Genomic DNA, 20054 nt, shown 5'->3' with positions numbered 1-20054 from the left:
CGCGGAACTACAAAAATGGTGGACTCCTGGCAAGGGGCGTGGCCACGAAGATCTCGGTGTTCATTGGTCTGTGGCGCTGGAGGGAGGGATGCGTCATTTCCGGGCGGCAAATCCCTGCGTTGCCGTGGCAACGCGATGGCGGCGGCTGAGGAGAGGTGGGGGAGGGGCGGCGTTCGGGGCAGTTTTGGGGGGTTTTGGGGGGGTCCCGGTGTCGGGATTCGCCTCCCCCCTTAACGCTTGGACCCCCCCGCAGCGCTTCGTTATGGCTGGAGGCTCACGAGGACCCCCTGGCCGGGCTGTGCAGCTTCCCCGGGTGCATGGGTGAGGGGGGGCCTCATGAGGGGGGGCTCGTGAGGGGGGCTGTGGGTGAGGGGGGGCTCGTGAGGGGGGGCTCTGGGTGGGGCAGGGATCCTGAGGGGGGGCTCATGAGGGGGTCTCGGGGTGAGGGGGGATTTTGGGGGGTCTCGGGGTGAGGGGGAGAGGACCGGGGGTTTCCCTCTGGGTGAGGGATGGGGGAGGGGTCCCGGACCCCCGGGGGTCCCCCCTAAGCCCCCTCCCCTCCCTCCTTTCCCAGCGCTGGTTGATCTCCATGGAGACGGCGACCACAAGGTGATTTTGGGGGGGGGGGGGTCCGGGTGGGCTTTGGGGGCAATGGGGGGGGGTCCCTGGGTGCAATGGGGGGGTCCGTGGGGTGTTCTGAGGGGGTCTCTGAGGGGTCCCGGGGGGTCACTGGGGGTGTTCTGGGGGGGGTCTCTGGGGGTTCATGGAGGGGGGGGTCTCTAAGGAGGTCCCTGGGGGGGTTCTCTGGGGGTCCCCAGCCCCTGACCCCCACCCATGTCCTCCCCAGCTGGTGGTGGGGGTCTCTGGGGGGGTCCCTGGGGGGGTTTCTGGGGGTCCCCAGCCCCTGACGCCCCCGTGTCCCCCCCCAGCTGGTGGTGGGGGTCTCTGGGGAGGTCCATGGGGGGGTCTCTGGGGGGTCTCGGGGGTCCCTGGTGATCTCCACCCCCTGACCCCCCCATGTCCCCCCCAGCTGGTGGTGGGGGTCCCGCGGGATCCGGGGGGTCCCCGCCTGGCCGTGGTGAGGGGCGCGGGCTCCATCACCAGCCTGGCGCTACCCGAGGCTCCCGCGGGGGTGGGGGCGTTCGGCCCCGCTTTTTTAGGGTCGGGGGGCTCCGGGGGGGGGCCCGGGGGGGGCCCCGCGGTGGTCGTGGCCGCCGGCCCCGCCCTCTACGTCTACAGGAACCTGCGACCCTTCTTCAAATTCTCGCTGCCCCCCCGGCCCCCCGACCCCCTCGAGAGGGACCTGTGGCTCCAGGCTGAGCAGGTGAGGGGGGGGTTTGGGGGGACCCCCTCCCCAAATTGGGGCACCCCCCGCTCTCCCCGGGGGGGGGTTTTGAGCCATCCTGAAATTTAATTTTATTTTTTTGGGGGGGGTTTCTGTAGGATCAGATCGACCCCCTGATGCTGAAGGAGATGTTGGAGGATTTGAGGTGCAGGGGGGACCCCAAAAATGTTTTTTTTGGGGAGGGGGGGACCGCCCCAAATACCTGGGGGGGGGGTCTTGGGGGACGCCCCTAAAATCTTGAGGGGGGGAGGTTTGGGTCTTTTGAGGGGGAATTTGGGGGACGCCCAAAAAATCGGGATCGCTTTGGGGAGGGGTCCCAAAAACTCTGGGTGCCTTTGTGGGGGGGGGTCTGCCAAAAAAGACCCTTGGGGGGGGCACTTTTAGTCCCTGGGGGGGGGTCCCCAAAATCCTGGGTTCATTTTGGGGTGGGGGGGGCACACCCTGAGCCTCCCCCAACCAGAATTTGGGGGGTCCCAGGGACAAGGCCGAGGTGCCCCTGACGACGCAGTCGCTGCGGTGAGTGGGGGGCTGGGGAGGATTGGGGGGGGTCCCTGTGGGGTTTGGGGGGTCCCTGTGGGGTTTGGGGGGGTCTTTGTGGGGTTTGGGGGGGGTCCTTGTGGGGTTTGGGGGGGTCTTTGTGGGGTTTGGGTGGTCCCTGTGGGGTTTGGGGGGGTCTTTGTGGGATTTGGGGGGTCCCTGTGGGATTTGGGGGGGGTCCTGTGGGGTTTGGGGGGGTCCCTGTGGGGTTTGGGGGGGTCCTGTGGAGTCGGGGGGGTCTTTGTGGGGTCTTGGGGGGTCCCTGTGGGGTTTGGGGGGTCCTGTGGGGTTTGGGGGGGTCCTGTGGGGTTTGGGGGGGGTCTTTGTGGGGTTTGGGGGGTCCCTGTGGGGTTTGGGGGAGTTCCTGCGGGGTTTGGGGGGGTCCTGTGGGGTTTGGGGGGGTCCTGTGGGGTTTGGGGGGGTCCTGTGGGGTTTGGGGGAGTTCCTGTGGGGTTTGGGGGGGTCCTGTGGGGTTTGGGGGAGTTCCTGTGGGGTTTGGGGGGGTCCTGTGGGGTTCGGGGGGGGTCCCTGTGGGGTTTGGGGGGGTCCTGTGGGGTTTGGGGGGGTCTTTGTGGGATTTGGGGGCGGTTGGGGGGGTCCCTGTGGGGTTTGGGGGGTCTTTGTGGGATTTGGGGGGGTCCTGTGGGGTTTGGGGGGGGTCTTTGTGGGGTTTGGGGGGTCCCTGTGGGGTTTGGGGGGGTCTTTGTGGGGTTTGGGGGGGGTCCCTGTGGGGTTTGGGGGGTCCCTGTGGGGTTTGGGGGGGTCTTTGTGAGGTTTGGAGGACATTGGGTGACTTTGGGGGAGGTCAGGGAGGTCATTGGGGTCATTGGGGGGTCATTGGGGGGTCATTGGGGGGTCATTGGGGGGTCAGGGGTGTCATTGGGGGGTCAGTGAGGGGTCAGGGGTGTCATTGGGGGGTCATTGGGAGGTCATTGGGGTCATTGGGGGGTCAGGGGTGTCATTGGGGGGTCATTGGGGTGTCATTGGGAGGTCATTGGGGGGTCATTGGGGTCAGGGGGGTCATTGGGGGGTCAGGGGGTTCATTGGGAGGTCATTGGGGTCAGGGGGGTCATTGGGGGGTCAGGGGGGTCATTGGGGTCATTGGGGTCAGGGGGGTCATTGGGGGGTCGGGGGGTGCAATGGGTGCCCCCCCTGCCCCCCCAGGCTGCTGGCGCTGCCCCCCCCCGAGCTGGGTCCCTTCGTGGCGCTGCACAAGGGGCGACCCCTGCAGAGACAGGTGGGTGTCACCTTTGTCACCTGTGTGTCACCTGTGTCACCTGTGTGTAACCTTTGTCACCTGTGTGTCACCTGTGTGTCACCTGTGTGCCACCTGTGTCACCTGTGTGTCACCTGTGTGTCACCTGTGTGTCACCCGTGTGTCACCTGTGTCACCTGTATGTCACCCGTGTGTCACCTTTGTCACCTGTGTGTCACCTGTGTGTCATCTGGGTCACCTGAGTGTCACCTGTGTGTCACCTGTGTCACCTGTGTGTCATCTGGGTCACCTGTGTGTCACCTGTGTGTCACCTGGGTGTCACCTGTGCCACCTGTGTGTCACCTTTGTCACCTGTGTGTCACCCGTGTGTCACCCGTGTGTCACCTGTGTGCCACCTGTGTCACCTGTATGTCACCTGTGTGTCACCTGTGTGTCACCTTTGTGTCACCTGTGGGTCACTTGTGGGTCACCTGTGTGTCACCCGTGTGTCACCTGTGTGTCACCTTTGTCACCTGTGTGTCACATGTGTGTCACATGTGTGTCACCTGTGGGTCACCTGTGGGTCACCTGTGTGTCACCTGTGTGTCACCTTTGTCACCTTTGTGTCACCTGTGTGTCACCTGTGTGTCACCTTTGTGTCACCTGTGGGTCACTTGTGGGTCACCTGTGTGTCACCTGTGTGTCACCTGTGTGTCACCTTTGTCACCTGTGTGTCACCTGTGTGTCACATGTGTGTCACCTGTGTGTCACCTGTGTCACCTGTGTCACCTGTGTGTCACCTGTGTGTCACCTTAATGTCACCTGTGTGTCACCTGTGTGTCACATTTGTCACCTGTGTGTCACCCGTGTGTCACCCGTGTGTCACCTGTGTGTCACCTGTGTGTCACCTGTGTCACCCGTGTGTCACCTTTGTCACCTTTGTGTCACCTGTGTCACCTGTGTCACCTGTGTGTCACCTGTGTCACCCGTGTGTCACCTTTGTCACCTGTGTGTCACCTTTGTCACCTTTGTGTCACCTGTGTGTCACCTGTGTCACCCGTGTGTCACCTGTGTCACCCGTGTGTCACCTTTGTCACCTTTGTGTCACCTGTGTGTCACCCGTGTGTCACCTGTGTCACCTGTGTGTCACCTGTGTCACCCGTGTGTCACCTGTGTCACCTTTGTGTCACCTGTGTGTCACCCGTGTGTCACCTGTGTCACCTGTGTGTCACCTGTGTGTCACCTTTGTCACCTGTGTGTCTCCTGTGTGTCACCTGTGTCACCTATGTCACCTGTGTGTCACCTGTGGGTCACCTGTGCCACCTGTGACCCCCCCGTGTCCCCCTGACCCCCCCGTGTGACCCCCCCCCCGCCGTGTCCCCCCAATGACGGTGACGTGTCTGGGGGTGCCCCCACAGGGGGGTCCTGAGGTGACCCCCACATGTCCCCAGTGACCCCCCCGTGTCCCCAACGCCCCCCTGTGTCCCCCCCAGACGGTGGTGACGTGTCTGGGGGCGCTGCCGCGGGGGGGCCCCGAGGGGACCCCCGAGTGTCCCGTGCTGGGCACCGAGGCCGGGGACGTGCTGGTGCTGGACCCCGAGGCCTTCACGGTCATCTGCAAGGTGGGACCCCCCCGGGACCCCCCAAAAACACCCCCGGGACCCCCTGAAACACCCTGGGACCCCCTGAAACACCCTGGGAACCCCAAAAACCCCCCCGGGACCCCCCAAAAACACCCCCGGGATCCCCTGAAATACCCTGGGAACCCCAAAAACCTCCCCGGGACCCCCCAAAAACACCCCCGGGACCCCCTGAAACACCCTGGGAACCCCTGAAACACCCTGGGAACCCCAAAAACCCCCCCGGGACCCCCTGAAACACCCTGGGAACCCCTGAAACACCCTGGGAACCCCAAAAACCCCCCCGGGACCCCCCAAGAACACCCCCGGGACCCCCTGAAACCCCCGGGACCCCCGGGACCCCCCAAAAACACCCCCGGGACCCCCTGAAACACCCCAGGAACCCCGGGACCCCCCAAAAACACCCCCGGGAACCCCTGAAACACCCTGGGACCCCCTCAAACCCCCTGGGAACCCCTCAAACCCCCTGGGACCCCTTTGGGTGCCCCCAGACCCACCCTGACCCTCCCAGGACCCTCTTGGGATCCCCTCTGTGAGCCCCCCTGACCCCTCTGTGAGCCCCCAGACCCCTCTGGGAGCCCCCTGACCCCTCTGTGAGCCCCCAGACCCCTCTGGGAGCCCCCTGACCCCTCTGTGAGCCCCTGTGAGCCCCCAGACCCCTCTGGGAGCCCCCCTGACCCCTCTGGGAGCCCCCCTGACCCCTCTGTGAGCCCCCCTGACCCCCACTTTGCCCCCCAGGGCTGGGTGCCGTCCCCCCCCGCCTTCGTGGTGCCGCGGGGTCCCGGGGACGGGCGCTGCCGGCTGGGGGTGGCCTGCAGGGACGGGAGCCTGCGGGGGCTGAGCCGGTGAGGGGAGAACGGGGGGCTCAGGGGGGGTTTGGGGGGCTCAGGGGGGGCTCAGGGCCTGCAGGGACGGGAGCCTGCGGGGGCTGAGCCGGTGAGGGGAGAACGGGGGGCTCAGGGGGGGTTTGGGGGGATCTGGGGAGGTTTGGGGGGCTCACGGGGGGTTTTGGGGGGTTTTGGGGGGATTTGGGGGGGATCTGGGGGGCTCGGGGGGGGGCTCAGGGCCTGCAGGGACGGGAGCCTGCGGGGGCTGAGCCGGTGAGGGGTGACCGGGGGGGTTTGGGGGGGTTTGGGGGGGTTTGGGGGGCTCAGGGGGGGTTTTGGGGGGATTTGGGGGGCTCAGGGGGGGTTTTGGGTGGCCTGCAGGGACGGGAGCCTGCGGGGGCTGAGCCGGTGAGGGGTGACCGGGGGGGTTTGGGGGGGTTTGGGGGGGTTTTGGGGGGCTCGGGGGGGGTTTTGGGGGGATTTGGGGGGCTCAGGGGGGGTTTGGGGGGATCTGGGGGGGTTTGGGGGGCTCACGGGGGGTTTGGGGGGATCTGGGGGAGTTTGGGGGGCTCAGGGGGGATTTGGGGGGCTCACGGGGGGTTTTGGGGAGATTTGGGGGGATCAGGGGGGGTTTGGGGGGATCTGGGGGGGTTTGGGGGGCTCAGGGGGGCTCGGGGTGGGTTTTGGGGTGCAGGGATGGGACTTGGAGAAGGTGAAAGGGGAGATTTGAAGGGGTGTAGGGGGTTTTTGGGGTGATTTTGGGGGGTTTATTGCAGATTTGGGGTGCCCCCTGGTCCCGGGAGCAGGGCAGGGTTCTGGGGGTGCTGAGGATGATTTTGGGGTGATTTTGGGGTGATTTTGGGGTGATTTATTGAGGATTTGGGGCACCCCAGGTCCCGTGAGCAGGGCAGGATTTTGGGGTGATTTTGGGGTGATTTTGGGGGTGATTTTGGGGTGATTTTGGGGTGATTTTGGGGTGATTTTGGGGGTGATTTTGGGGTGATTTTGGGGTGATTTGGGGGTGATTTTGGGGTGATTTTGGGGGTGATTTTGGGGTGATTTTGGGGTGATTTGGGGGTGATTTTGGGGTGATTTTGGGGTGATTTTGGGGTGATTTTGGGGGTGATTTTCGGGGTGATTTTGGGGTGATTTTGGGGGTGCTCAGGATGATTTTGGGGTGATTTTGGGGGTGATTTTGGGGGTGATTTTGGGGTGATTTTGGGGTGATTTATTGAGGATTTGGGGCACCCCAGGTCCCGTGAGCAGGGCAGGATTTTGGGGGTGCTGGGCTCTCGCCCCTCCGGGCTCATCCCCCAGGACGGGGGGCTCCTGGCTGCCACCGCCGACGGGACCCTGCAGGCCTTCAGCCCCCAGGTGACCCCCAAACCCCCCCCAAACCCTTCTGGGACCCCCCAAAATCCCCCCCAGACCCCTCCTGAGCCCCGTTTCCCGCAGGGCCGCCGGCTCTGGGCGCTGCGGCTGCCGGGACCCATCTCGGGGCTGGCGGGGGCGGCGCTGCCCGGGAGGGGTCTGGGGGCTGCTCTGGTGGCTTTGGGGACCCCCCCGGGACCCTCGGGGGAGCTGCGGCTCTACCGGGGCAGGACCTTGCTCTGCACCCTCAAAACGCAGGTGGGGACCCCCAAAATGTCTCTTAAACCCACCCTGGGACCCCCAAAATGTCTCATAACCCACCCTGGGACCCCCAAAATGTCTCAAAACCCACCCTGGGACCCCCAAAATGTCTCAACCCCACCCTGGGACCCCCAAAATGTCTCTTAAACCCACCCTGGGACCCCCAAAATGTCTCTTAACCCACCCTGGGACCCCCAAAATGTCTCAACCCTACCCTGGGACACCCAAAATGTCTCTTAAACCCACCCTGGGACCCCCAAAATGTCTCATAACCCACCCTCGGACCCCCAAAATGTCTCAAAACCCACCCTGGGACCCCCAAAATGTCTCAACCCTACCCTGGGACCCCCAAAATGTCTCCTAAACCCACCCTGGGACCCCCAAAATGTCTCAACCCTACCCTAGGACCCCCAAAATGTCTCCTAAACCCACCCTGGGACCCCCAAAATGTCTCAACCCTACCCTGGGACCCCCAAAATGTCTCAACCCTACCCTGGGACCCTCAAAATGTCTCATAACCCCACCCTGGGACCCCCAAAATGTCTCATAACCCACCCTGGGACCCCCAAAATGTCTCTTAAACCCACCCTGGGACCCCCAAAATGTCTCCTAAGCCCACCCTGGGACCCCCAAAATGTCTCAACCCTACCCTGGGACCCCCAAAATGTCTCCTAACCCACCCTGGGACCCCCAAAATGTCTCTTAAACCCACCCTGGGACCCCCAAAATGTCTCCTAAACCCACCTTGGGACCCCCAAAATGTCTCAACCCCACCCTGGGACCCCCAAAATGTCTCTTAAACCCACCCTGGGACCCCCAAAATGTCTCATAACCCACCCTGGGACCCCCAAAATGTCTCAACCCTACCCTGGGACCCCCAAAATGTCTCTTAAACCCACCCTGGGACCCCCAAAATGTCTCATAACCCACCCTGGGACCCCCAAAATGTCTCTTAAACCCACCCTGGGACCCCCAAAATGTCTCATAACCCACCTTGGGACCCCCAAAATGTCTCAACCCCACCCTGGGACCCCCAAAATGTCTCTTAAACCCACCCTGGGACCCCCAAAATGTCTCATAACCCACCCTGGGACCCCCAAAATGTCTCAACCCTACCCTGGGACCCCCAAAATGTCTCTTAAACCCACCCTGGGACCCCCAAAATGTCTCCTAACCCCACCCTGGGACCCCCAAACCTTCAAAATGCAGCTGGGGATCCCCAAACTCCCCCCAAATATCCCAAAATAATCCTTAAATTACTCCAAATATCCTTAAAATACCCCCAGATACCCCAAAAATATCCCAAAAATATCCCAAATATCCCAATATCCATCAAATATCTCTCAAATACACCCAAAATCCCTAAAATACCCCAAAATATCCCCCAAATACCCCCAAATACCCCCAAAACACCCCCCAATTCCACCCTGGAACCCCCAGATTTCCTGGGACCCCCCAAATCCCCCATCCCAGACCCCCCCAAAACCCCCCAGGACCCCCCATCCCCCTCAGCTGGGGACCCTTCCCCACCCCTGGGTGCCCCCCCCGGGTATTTGGGAGCCCCCCACCCACCCCTGGGTGCCCCCCACCCACAGGAGGTGGTGACCGGGCTCTGCTTTGGGCGCTACGGGCGGGAGGAGAACACCCTGCTGTGCACCACCCGAGGTGGGGAGGGGTCTCCCAGGGGTGGGGAGGGGTCCCAGGGGTGGGGAGGGTCCCAGGGGTGAGGGGGGGTCCCAAATGCGGCTGGGGGGAAGGGGAGGGGAGCAGGAGAACACCCTGATGTGTACCACCCGAGGTGGGGAGGGGTCCCGGGGGGGCTGGGGAGGGGTCCTGGGGCTGGGGAGGGGTCCCAGAGGTGGGGAGGGGTCCCAAATGGAAAAGGATGGGGGAGCACCCATTTGGGGGGGGGGGGGGGGGTCCCATTTTGGGGGGAGGGGGGGCCCATTTTGGGGGGAGGGTTCCCATTTTGGGGAGGGGTCCCATGGGTGGGGAGGGGGCTTCCCATTTTGGGGAGGGGTCCCATTTTGGGGGGGGGTCCCATTTTGGGGGGAGGGGGGGCCCATTTTGGGGGGGGGGGTCCCATTTTGGGGAGGGGTCCCATGGGTGGGGAGGTCTCAAATAGGGGAGGGGTTGGGGGACATTTATTGTTGGGGGAGGGGTCCCAAATTGTGGGTGGGGGTCCCGTGGGGGAGGGGCTGTTAAGGGTGGTGGTCGCTGAGTCCTCCCGGCCGCCAGGGGGCGCTCTGTCCATCCGGATGCTGCGGCGCCGCGCGGATTTGGGGGGGGGTCGCGGGGGTGGGGGAGGGGGCGAGACCCCCCCCGCGCCCCTCCCCCGCCTGCCCCTCCCCCCCCGCACGCGCCTCTTCGTGGATCGGGCCCTGAGGGAGCGCGAGGACGCCCCCCGTGAGTGGGGGAGGGGCGGGGGGGGAGGGGAGGGGTCTGGGATCCTCCTGGGTGGGGGTGGGGGGTGGGGGCACCCATGGGGTCACTAAGGGGGGGGTTTTGGGGGGGGGTGGGAATTTGGGTCTGGGGTCTTCATGGGGGGAGGGGGGTGGGGGGGGAGGGGGGGGGTCTCACCCCGGATTTTTGGGTGGGGGGAGGGGCCCGCAGCACCCATGGGTGCCCCCCCTTGCCCCTCCCCCCCCCCCCAGGGATGCACGGGCGCTTCCAGCAGGATTTGGGGGGGCTGCGCCTGGGGGCCGCCCGGGGCCTGGCTCGAGCCCTGGGGGGGGGCGCCGCCCCCAAAGTTGGGGACCCCCCCCTCACCCTGACGGCAACCGTGAGTCTGGGGGGGACCCCAAAACCGGGGGGGGGAGGGGCTGGGAGGGGGGAGAACCCCTAAAACTGGGGGAGTTAAAACTTCCCTGGGGGGGGATTTGGGGGTCCCTGTGGGATTTGGGGTCTCCTGAGGGGGGATTTGGGGGTCCCAGTGGGGTTTGGGGGCTCTTGAGGGGGGATTTGGGGGTCCCAGTGGGGTTTGGGGTCTCCTGAGGGGGGATTTGGGGGTCCCAGTGGGGTTTGGGGTCTCCTGAGGGGGGATTTGGGGGTCCCTGTGGGATTTGGGGTCTCCAGAGGGGGGATTTGGGGGTCCCAGTGGGGTTTGGGGGCTCTTGAGGGGGGATTTGGGGGTCCCAGTGGGGTTTGGGGTCTCCAGAGGGGGGATTTGGGGGTCCCAGTGGGATTTGGGGTCTCCAGGGAGGGGAATTTGGGGGTCCCTGGGGAAGGATTTGGGGTCTCTGTGAGATTTTAGGGGTTCTCAGGGAGGGGTTTGGGTTCCCCGGGGTTGATTTTGGGGTCTCCAAGGGGTGATTTGGGATTTTTGGGGGATCTCAGGGGGGTTTTTGGGGTCCCTGAGCCCCCTTTTTGCCCCCCCAGGTTCAGGGGCTGGGCCCCCGCCTGCGCCTGACTTTGGGGGTGCTGCTGCCCGGGGGGGCCCCCCCGAGCCCGGAGCTGCTGCTGCTGCTGCGCTGCCACCCCCCCCCGAAACGGCTGCAGCCCCCCTGCATCAAGGTACCCCCGAAAACACCCCGGAACACCCTGAAACACCCCAAAAACACCCTGAAACACCCCAAAAACACCCTGAAACACCCCAAAAACACACTGAAACACCCCAAAACACCCAAAAACACCCTGAAACACCCCAAAAAACACCCTGAAACACCCCAAAAACACCCCAAAAACACCCTGAAACACCCCAAAACACACTGAAACACCCCAAAAACACCCAAAACCACCCAAAAAACACAACAAAAACACCCTGGAACACCCTGAAACATCCCCAAACACCCAAAAAACACAACAAAACACCCCAAAACACACCAAAAACATCCAAAACCACGCAAAAAACACCCTGAAACACCAAAAAAAACAACAAAAACACCCTGAAACACCCAAAAACCACACTGAAACACCCTGAAACACCCAAAAACACACTGAAACACCCAAAAAACACACTGAAACACCCAAAAAACACCCAGAAACACCCAGAAACCACCCAAAAAACACAACAAAAACACCCTGAAACACCCAAAAAACACACTTGAAACACCCGGAAACACCCAGAAACACCCAAAAACACCCAAAAAACACAACAAAAACACCCTGAAACACCCAAAAACCACACTGAAACACCCGGAAACACCCAAAAACACACTGAAACACCCAAAAAACACACTGAAACACCCAAAAAACACCCAGAAACACCCAGAAACCACCCAAAAAACACAACAAAAACACCCTGAAACACCCAAAAACCACACTGAAACACCCGGAAACACCCAAAAACACCCTGAAACACCCCAAAAAACACAACAAAAACACCCTGAAACACCCAGAAACACCCAAAAACACCCAAAAAACACAACAAAAACACCCTGAAACACCCAAAAACCACACTGAAACACCCAGAAACACCCAGAAACACCCAGAAACACCCAAAACCACCCAAAAAACACACTGAAACACCCAAAAAACACCCAAAACCACCCAAAAAACACAAAAACACCCTGAAACACCCAAAAAACACACTGAAACACCCGGAAACACCCAGAAACACCCAGAAACCACCCAAAAACACAACAAAAACACCCTGAAACACCCAAAAACCACACTGAAACACCCAGAAACACCCAAAAACACCCTGAAACACCCCAAAAAACACAACAAAAACACCCAGAAACACCCAGAAACACCCAAAAACACCCAAAACCACCCAAAAAACACACTGAAACACCCAAAAAACACCCCAAAAACACCCAAAACCACCCAAAAACCACAAGAAAAACACCCTGGAACACCCTGAAACACCCAGAAACACCCAAAACCACCCAAAAAACACAACAAAAACACCCTGAAACACCCAAAACCACCCCAAAACACCCCAAAAATCCCTCAAAATCACACCAAAGTGACCCAAAACGCACCAAAACAACCCAAAATAACCCAAAATAACCCAAAATAACTCAAAATAACCCAAAATAACCCAAAATAACCCAAAATAACCCAAAATCCTCCCCCAATCCCCAAATTTCGGTTCCCCCTCAATTTTAAACATTCCCAGAATTTCTTCCTCCTTCAATTTTGGGGATTTCTGCCCCAATTTTGGGATTTCTTCCCCAATTTTGGGGATTTCTGCCCCAAATTTGGGGATTTCTGCCCCAATTTTGGGGATTTCTCTCCAGTTTTGGGGATTTCTCTCCAGTTTTGGGGGTTTCTCTCCAGTTTTGGGGATTTCTTCCCAATTTTTGGGGGATCTCGCCCAAATTTTGGGGATTTCTCCCCAAGTTTGGGGATTTTTCCTCAATTTTTTGGGATTTCTACCCCAAATTTGGGGATTTCTCCCCAATTTTCAGGGATTTCTGCCCAAATTTTGGGGATTTTTCCCCAATTTGGGGATTTTTTCCCCGATTTTGGGATTTCTTCCCCAATTTTCAGGGATTTCTCCCCATTTTTTTGGGGATTTCTGCCCCAGTTTTGGGATTTCTGCCCCAGTTTTGGGGATTTTTCCCAGATTTTTTGGGATTTCTGCCCCAATTTTGGGATTTCTGCCCCAGTTTTGGGGATTTTTCCCCGATTTTGGGGATTTCTCCCCAATTTTGGGATTTTTCCCCCCGGTTTTCAGGGATTTCTGCCCCAGTTTTGGGGATTTTTCCCCAATTTTTTGGGATTTCTACCCCAAATTTTGGGGATTTCTGCCCCAATTTTGGGGATTTCTGCCCCAAATTTTGGGATTTTTCCCCGATTTTGGGGATTTTTCCCCAATTTTGGGATTTTTCCCCGATTTTGGGGATTTTTTCCCCGATTTTGGGGATTTCTCCCCGATTTTGGGATTTTCCCCCAGTTTTTTGGGATCTCTCCCCGATTTTCGGGCTCTGCTCCCCTCAGGTGCCGCTGCTGCTGCCGGGGCTGCGTTACCTGTTCGGTACCTGGCTGGAGCCGGGGGAGGGGCCGGGGAGGCTGCAGGTGAGGGGGAGGGGACACCTGGGGACACCTGGGGACACCTGGGGACACCTGAGGGGGTCAGGACACACCTGGGGACACCTGGGGGGGCTCAGGGGACACCTGGGACACACCTGGGGAGGGTCTGGGGACACCTGGGACACACCTGGGAACACCTGGGGAGGGTCAGGGGACACCTGGGACACACCTGGGACACACCTGGGGAGGGTCTGGGGACACCTGGGACACCTGGGGGGCTCAGGACACACCTGGGGGGCTCAGGGGACACCTGGGGACACCTGGGGAGGGTTAGGACACACTTGGGGGAGGGGGACACACCTGGGGGAGGGGGACACACCTGGGGAGGGTCAGGGGACACCTGGGACACACCTGGGGACACCTGGGGGGGCTCAGGGGACACCTGGGGAGGGTCTGGGGACACCTGGGACACACCTGGGGACACCTGGGGAGGGTCTGGGGACACCTGGGGGGCTCAGGGGACACCTGAGGGGGTCAGGGGACACCTGGGGAGGGTTAGGACACACCTGGGGGAGGGGGACACACCTGGGGGGGTCAGGGGACACCTGGGACACCTGGGGACACCTGGGGAGGGTCAGGGGACACCTGGGGAGGGTCTGGGGACACCTGGGACACACCTGGGGGGCTCAGGGGACACCTGGGACACACCTGGGGAGGGTCAGGGGACACCTGGGGACACCTGGGGACACCTGGGTGGGGGTCAGGGGACAGCTTGGGGGGGTCAGGGGACACCTGGGGGTGACACGGTGCCCTCCCCTCCCCCAGGTGCTGGTGCTGCTCCCAGGCCGGGAGGGGCCGGTGCTGACGGCTCAGGTGGGGCTGCCCCCCGTGGCCACCTGAGACACCTGGGGACACTTGGGGACACCTGGAGAACACCTGGGGACACCTGGGGACACCTGGAGCACACCTGGGGACACCTGGGGACACACCTGGGGACACCTGGAGCACACCTGGAGCACACCTGGGGACATCTGGGGACACTTGGGGACACCTGGGGACACCTGGGACACACCTGGGGACACCTGGAGCACACCTGGGGACACCTGGGACACACCTGGGGACACCTGGAGCACACCTGGGGACATCTGGGGACACTTGGGGACACCTGGAGCACACCTGGGACACACCTGGCACCTGTGCCAGCCCTCACCTGTGTCACCTGACCTGTCACCTGACCTGTCACCTGTCCCTGGTGTCACCTGTCCCCTCCCCCCTGTCCCCAATAAAGCTCCAGGTGCTGCAGCCCTGACTCAGTGGGGGAGGGGCGGCCCCAGTGCCCCCCAGTGCTCCCAGTAACCCCCAGTAACCCCCAGTGCCCCCCCAGTGCCCCCCCAGTGCCCCCCAGTGCTGGATGGGAACCAATCCCAGTGCTCCCAGTGTCCCCCTCAGTGTCCCCCCAGTGCCCACCCAGTTCCCTCCCAGTGCTCCCAGTAACCCCCCAGTGCTGGATGGGAACCAATCCCAGTGCTCCCAGTGTCCCCCCAGTCCCTCCCAGTAACCCCCAGTGCCCCCCCAGTGCCCCCCCAGTGCCCCCCAGTCCCTCCCAGTGCCCCCCAGTGACCCCCCAGCACCCCCGCAGTGCCCCCCAGTGCTCCCAGTAACCCCCCAGTGCTGGATGGGAACCAATCCCAGTGCTCCCAGTGCTCCCAGTGCTCCCAGTGCCCCCCCAGTGCCCCCCAGTCCCTCCCAGTGCTCCCAGTAACACATCCCAGTGCCCCCCAGTGCCCCCCAGTACCCCCCCAGTGCCCCCCAGTGCCCCCCCAGTACCCCCCCAGTGCCCCCCAGTGCCCCCCCAGTCCCTCCCAGTGCTCCCAGTAAGTCACTGGTGCCATTTTTCTTTATTGAGCCACGACACAAACCCAGCGGGGCTGAACTGGGCTGAACTGGGATGAAGTGGGCTGAACTGGGATGAACTGGGATGAACTGGGCTGAACTGGGCTGAACTGGGATGAACTGGGAGCCGCTGGGCCGGACTGGGAGGGGCTCCCCCCCCCCCGCCCCTCCCCCCCCGCTCCCCAAATCGGGGTCATTGCGGCAGCTCGGGGGGAGGGGCGGGGGCTGGGGGGGTCCCCAAAGTCCGGGGGGGTCCCGGGGGGGGTCCCGGAGTTTGGGGGGGGGGGGGGGAGGGGCTCGGAGTGGTCCCCAAAATCCGGGGGGGGGTCCCAGGTCCGGGGGTCCCGCGGCGGGGGGGGGTCCGGGGGTGCCCCCCCTCAGAAGCTCACCAGTGTGTACACCATACTGGGGGGAGGGGCACCTCACCAGTATGGACCAGTGCCCCCCAGTATGGACCAGTGCCCCCCAGTATGGACCAGTGCCCCCCAGTATGGACCAGTGCCCCCCAGTATGGACCAGTGCCCCCCAGTATGGACCAGTGCCCCCCAGTAAGGCCCAGTCCATCCCAGTAAGGCCCAGTCCCTCCCAGTGAGGCCCAGTCCATCCCAGTAAGGCCCAGTCCATCCCAGTATGGCCCAGTCCCTCCCAGTGAGGCCCAGTCCATCCCAGTATGGCCCAGTCCATCCCAGTAAGGCCCAGTCCCTCCCAGTGAGGCCCAGTCCCTCCCAGTGAGGCCCAGTCCATCCCAGTCCCCTCGCCCTGACCCCAAATCTTTTCCCAGTTCCTCCCAGTCCCCTTTAGAGTCTCTGAGCACCCTCCCAGTACCCCCCAGTCCCTCCCAGTACCCCCCAGTCCCTCCCAGTCCCTCCCAGTCCCCCCCAGTCCCATCCCAGTCCCTCCCAGTCCCCCCCAGTTCCATCCCAGTCCCTCCCAGTACCCCCCAATCCCCTCCCAGTCCCATCCCAGTCCCTCCCAGTACCCCCCAATCCCCTCCCAGTCCCATCCCAGTCCCTCCCAGTCCCCCCCAGTTCCATCCCAGTCCCTCCCAGTACCCCCCAACATCATCCCAGTAGCCCCAAACACCCTCTCACTCCCCACCAATCCCCTCCCCAGTCCCCCCCAGTCCCCCCCAGTGCCCCCCAGTCCCTCCCAGTCCCCCCCAGTCCCTCCCAGTCCCCCCCAGTCCCCCCCAGTCCCCCCCAGTCCCTCCCAGTCCCTCCCAGTCCATCCCAGTCCCCCCCAGTCCCCCCCAACACCCTCCCAGTCCCCCCCAGTCCCTCCCAGTCCCTCCCAGTCCCCCCCAGTCCCTCCCAGTCCATCCCAGTCCCTCCCAGTCCCCCCCAGTCCCTCCCAGTCCCTCCCAGTCCCCCCCAGTCCCCCCCAACACCCTCCCAGTCCCCCCCAGTCCCTCCCAGTCCCTCCCAGTCCCCCCCAGTCCCCCCCAACACCCTCCCAGTCCCCCCCAGTCCCTCCCAGTCCCTCCCCAGTCCCCCCCAGTCCCCCCCAGTGCCCCCCAGTCCCCCCCAGTCCCTCCCAGTACCCCCCAACACCCTCCCAGTCCCCCCCAGTCCCCCCCAGTCCCTCCCAGTACCCCCCAATCCCCTCCCAGTCCCATCCCAGTCCCCCCCAGTCCCCCCCAGTGCCCCCCAGTGCCCCCCAGTCCCCCCCAGCCCCGCTCACCTGTACAGGTAGTAGAAGAAGGACAGGAGGTAAAAGGCGAGTTTGCACCAGGCCTCCTTCTGGCAGTAGCCCAGGATGTCGGCGTCCATGATGGACACGGCGTCAAAAAGGCCCTCGGAGCCATCGGCCGGGCGGTGGAAATACCTGGGGACAGCAGGGGGACAGCAGGGGACAGCGGGGGGACAGCGGGGGACAGTGAGGGGACAGCAGGGGACAGTGAGGGGACAGCAGGGGACAGTGAGGGGACAGCAGGGGACAGCGGGGGACAGCGGGGGACAGCGGGGGACAGCGGGGGACAGCAGGGGACAGCGGGGGGACAGCGGGGGGACAACAGGGGGACAGCAGGGGACAGCGGGGGACAGCGGGGGACAGCGGGGGACAGCGGGGGACAGCGGGGGACAGCGGGGGGACAGCGGGGGACAGCAGGGGACAGCGGGGGACAGCGGGGGACAGCGGGGGACAGCGGGGGACAGCAGGGGACAGCGGGGGACAGCAGGGGACAGCGGGGGACAGCGGGGGACAGCGGGGGACAGCGGGGGGACAGCGGGGGACAGCGGGGGGACAGCGGGGGACAGCAGGGGGACAGCGGGGGGACAGCGGGGGGACAGCAGGGGACAGTGAGGGACATCAGGGAACAGCGGGGGGACAGTGGGGGGACAGCGGGAGACAGCGAGGGGATATCAGGGGACAGCGGGGGGACGTCAGGGGACAGCGGGGGACAGCGAGGGGATATCAGGGGACATTGGGGACATCACTGGGGACATCCCAGGACCCCCTCCGATACCTCCACAGGTGGTAGACCCCAGCATCACCCAGACCCTGGGGACCCCCCAAGCCCCCCCAGACCCCCAGAGACCCCCCCAGGACCCCCCAGGACCCCCCAGGATCCCCCGAGACCCCCCCAGGACCCCCCAGGACCCCCAGAGACCCCCCCAGGACCCCCCAGCCCCCCAGACCCCCCCAGGACCCCCCGGTACCTCCAGAGGTGGTAGAGCAGCAGGGGCAGGTGCAGCCCCAGACCCCCCCAGACCCCCAGAGACCCCCCAAGCCCCCCCAGGACCCCCCGGTACCTCCAGAGGTGGCAGAGCAGCAGGGGCAGGTTCAGCCCCAGACCCCCAGAGACCCCCCAGGACCCCCCAGGACCCCCCAGGACCCCCCAGACCCCCCGGTACCTCCAGAGGTGGTAGAGCAGCAGGGGCAGGTGCAGCCCCAGACACCCCCAGACCCCCCAGGACCCCCCGAGACCCCCCCAGATCCCCCAGGACCCCCCGGTACCTCCAGAGGTGGTAGAGCAGCAGGGGCAGGTGCAGCCCCAGACCCCCAGAGACCCCCCCAGGACCCCCAGGACCCCCCCAGACCCCCCGGTACCTCCAGAGGTGGTAGAGCAGCAGGGGCAGGTTCAGCCCCAGCGTCACCCACTCGGCCGCGCACAGGAACATGAGGCAGAACAGGCCGTGGATGCAATACTCGGGTACCACCAGCTGGGGGCGACAGCGACACACCAGTGTCACCAGGGCCACACCAGTGTCACCAGAGACACCCCCAGTGTCACCAGAGACACCCCCAGTGTCACCAGGGTCACCCCCAGTGTCACCAGGGACACCCCAATGGCACCAGGGACACCCCCAGTGTCACCAGAGATACCCCCAGTGTCACCAGGGCCACCCCAGTGTCACCAGGGCCACCTCCAGTGTCACCAGAGACACCCCCAGTGTCACCAGGGCCACCTCCAGTGTCACCAGGGCCACCCCCAGTGTCACCAGGGCCACCTCCAGTGTCACCAGAGACACCCCCAGTGTCACCAGGGACACCCCCAGTGTCACCAGGGCCACCCCCAGTGCCACCAGGGTCACCCCAATGGCACCAGGGTCACCCCCAGTGTCACCAGGGCCACCTCCAGTGTCACCAGAGACACCCCCAGTGTCACCAGGGCCACCTCCAGTGTCACCAGGGCCACCCCCAGTGTCACCAGGGCCACCTCCAGTGTCACCAGAGACACCCCCAGTGTCACCAGGGACACCCCCAGTGTCACCAGGGCCACCCCCAGTGCCACCAGGGTCACCCCAATGGCACCAGGGTCACCCCCAGTGTCACCAGGGACACCCCCAGTGTCACCAGGGCCACCCCCAGTGCCACCAGGGACACCCCCAGTGTCACCAGGGACACCCCCAGTGTCACCAGGGCCACCTCCAGTGTCACCAGGGCCACCCCCAGTGTCACCAGGGCCACCTCCCAGTGTCACCAGAGACACCCCCAGTGTCACCAGGGACACCCCCAGTGTCACCAGGGCCACCCCCAGTGTCACCAGGGACACCCCCAATGGCACCGGGGACACCCCCAGTGTCACCAGGGTCACCCCAGTGGCACCAGGACACCCCCAGTGTCACCAGAGACACCCCCAGTGTCACCGGGGAGACCCCCAGTGTCACCAGGGTCACCCCAATGGCACCAGGGCCACCCCCAGTGTCACCAGGGTCACCCCAATGGCAGCGGGGACACCCCTAGTGTCACCAGGGTCACCCCAATGGCAGCGGGGACACCCCCAGTGTCACCAGAGACACCGCCAGTGTTCCCAGGGACACCCCAATGGAACCGGGGACACCCCCAGTGTCACCAGGGTCACCCACAGTGTCACCAGAGACACCCCAATGTCCCAAAGCCACCCCAGTGTCCCCAAGGACACCCCAATGTCCCCAAAGCCACCCTGTCCAAGGCCCCGCCCCCTCGCTCAGGCCCCGCCCACTCGGGGATTGAAGTTTTGGGGACATTTCAGGAGATTTTGGGGCTTTTGGAGAAGTTTTGGTTGAAGTTTTGGGGACATTTAAAGGGATTTTGGGGCTTTCGGGGCTGCGGTGAATTTGGGGAGGGGGCTTGGGCACAGTTCGAGGGGGTTTGGGATTTTTTGGGGGGGAATTTTGGGGGTCCTGGGGGGATTGAGGGGAATTAAAGAATCTTGAGGGGGGTTGGGCAGATTTGGGGGGGATTTTTGAGGAATTTTGGGGCAATTTGAGGAGTTTTGGACAATTTGAGGAGTTTTTGGGGCAATTTGAGGAGTTTTGGGACAATTTGAGGAGTTTTGGGGCAATTTGAGGAGTTTTGGGACAATTTGAGGAGTTTTGGGGGGTCCACGGGGTGGGGGGAGGGGAATCAAAGGGTCTCGAGGGATTTTTTGGGGGATTCGTGGAGAATTTGGGGGGCGCAGGGAATTGTGGGATGGAAAACGGGGTTGGGGGATGGGAGGGGGGAATTTGGGGAGGGGTCTCAGCATTTTTGGGGGTCCCCACCTTGCGCAGGAGGCAGCAAATCCTCTCGATGTTTTTCAACCGCTCGCGCTGAGGGGGGAGAACGGGGGGGGAGGGGCTCGGGGGGGTCCCCAAAACCCGGGG

The 20054-nt window shown here is 63.3% G+C and overlaps 2 protein-coding genes across 3 annotated transcripts; one reads left to right on the top strand and one right to left on the bottom strand.

Annotated features, from left to right (window-relative positions):
* Positions 1-14397, top strand: BBS1 (Bardet-Biedl syndrome 1). 2 transcript variants are annotated; one of them, XM_086871001.1, is made up of 17 exons: positions 2-155; positions 254-321; positions 575-609; positions 1031-1324; positions 1444-1490; positions 1823-1861; positions 3047-3119; positions 4571-4699; positions 5456-5562; positions 6798-6918; positions 7000-7173; positions 8772-8841; positions 9415-9582; positions 9831-9958; positions 10555-10689; positions 13063-13140; positions 13921-14397. In XM_086871001.1, the coding sequence occupies exons 1-17, from the start codon at positions 16-18 to the stop codon at positions 13993-13995; spliced, it is 1881 nt and encodes a 626-aa protein (XP_086727127.1). In that variant the 5' UTR covers positions 2-15; the 3' UTR covers positions 13996-14397. The 2 variants fall into 2 exon arrangements, with proteins under 2 accessions (XP_086727128.1, XP_086727127.1); XM_086871002.1 differs by lacking the exon at positions 7000-7173 and having other exon boundaries at positions 1-155.
* Positions 14398-14974: 577 nt separating this feature from the next.
* Positions 14975-20020, bottom strand: CNIH2 (cornichon family AMPA receptor auxiliary protein 2). The gene is made up of 4 exons (XM_086871076.1): positions 19953-20020; positions 18037-18149; positions 16669-16812; positions 14975-15393 (listed from the first exon to the last, which is right to left on the bottom strand). Exons 2-4 carry the CDS (start codon positions 18105-18107, stop codon positions 15366-15368), a joined length of 243 nt encoding a protein of 80 aa, XP_086727202.1. The 5' UTR covers positions 18108-18149; positions 19953-20020; the 3' UTR covers positions 14975-15365.
* Between the last annotated feature and the right edge of the window lie 34 nt (positions 20021-20054).

The sequence above is a fragment of the Cyanistes caeruleus genome, chromosome 34 (assembly GCF_971803275.1).
Source record: "Cyanistes caeruleus chromosome 34, bCyaCae1.hap1.1, whole genome shotgun sequence".
Taxonomy (NCBI): Eukaryota; Metazoa; Chordata; class Aves; order Passeriformes; family Paridae; genus Cyanistes; species Cyanistes caeruleus.
This window is presented reverse-complemented; position numbering and strand designations above follow the sequence as displayed.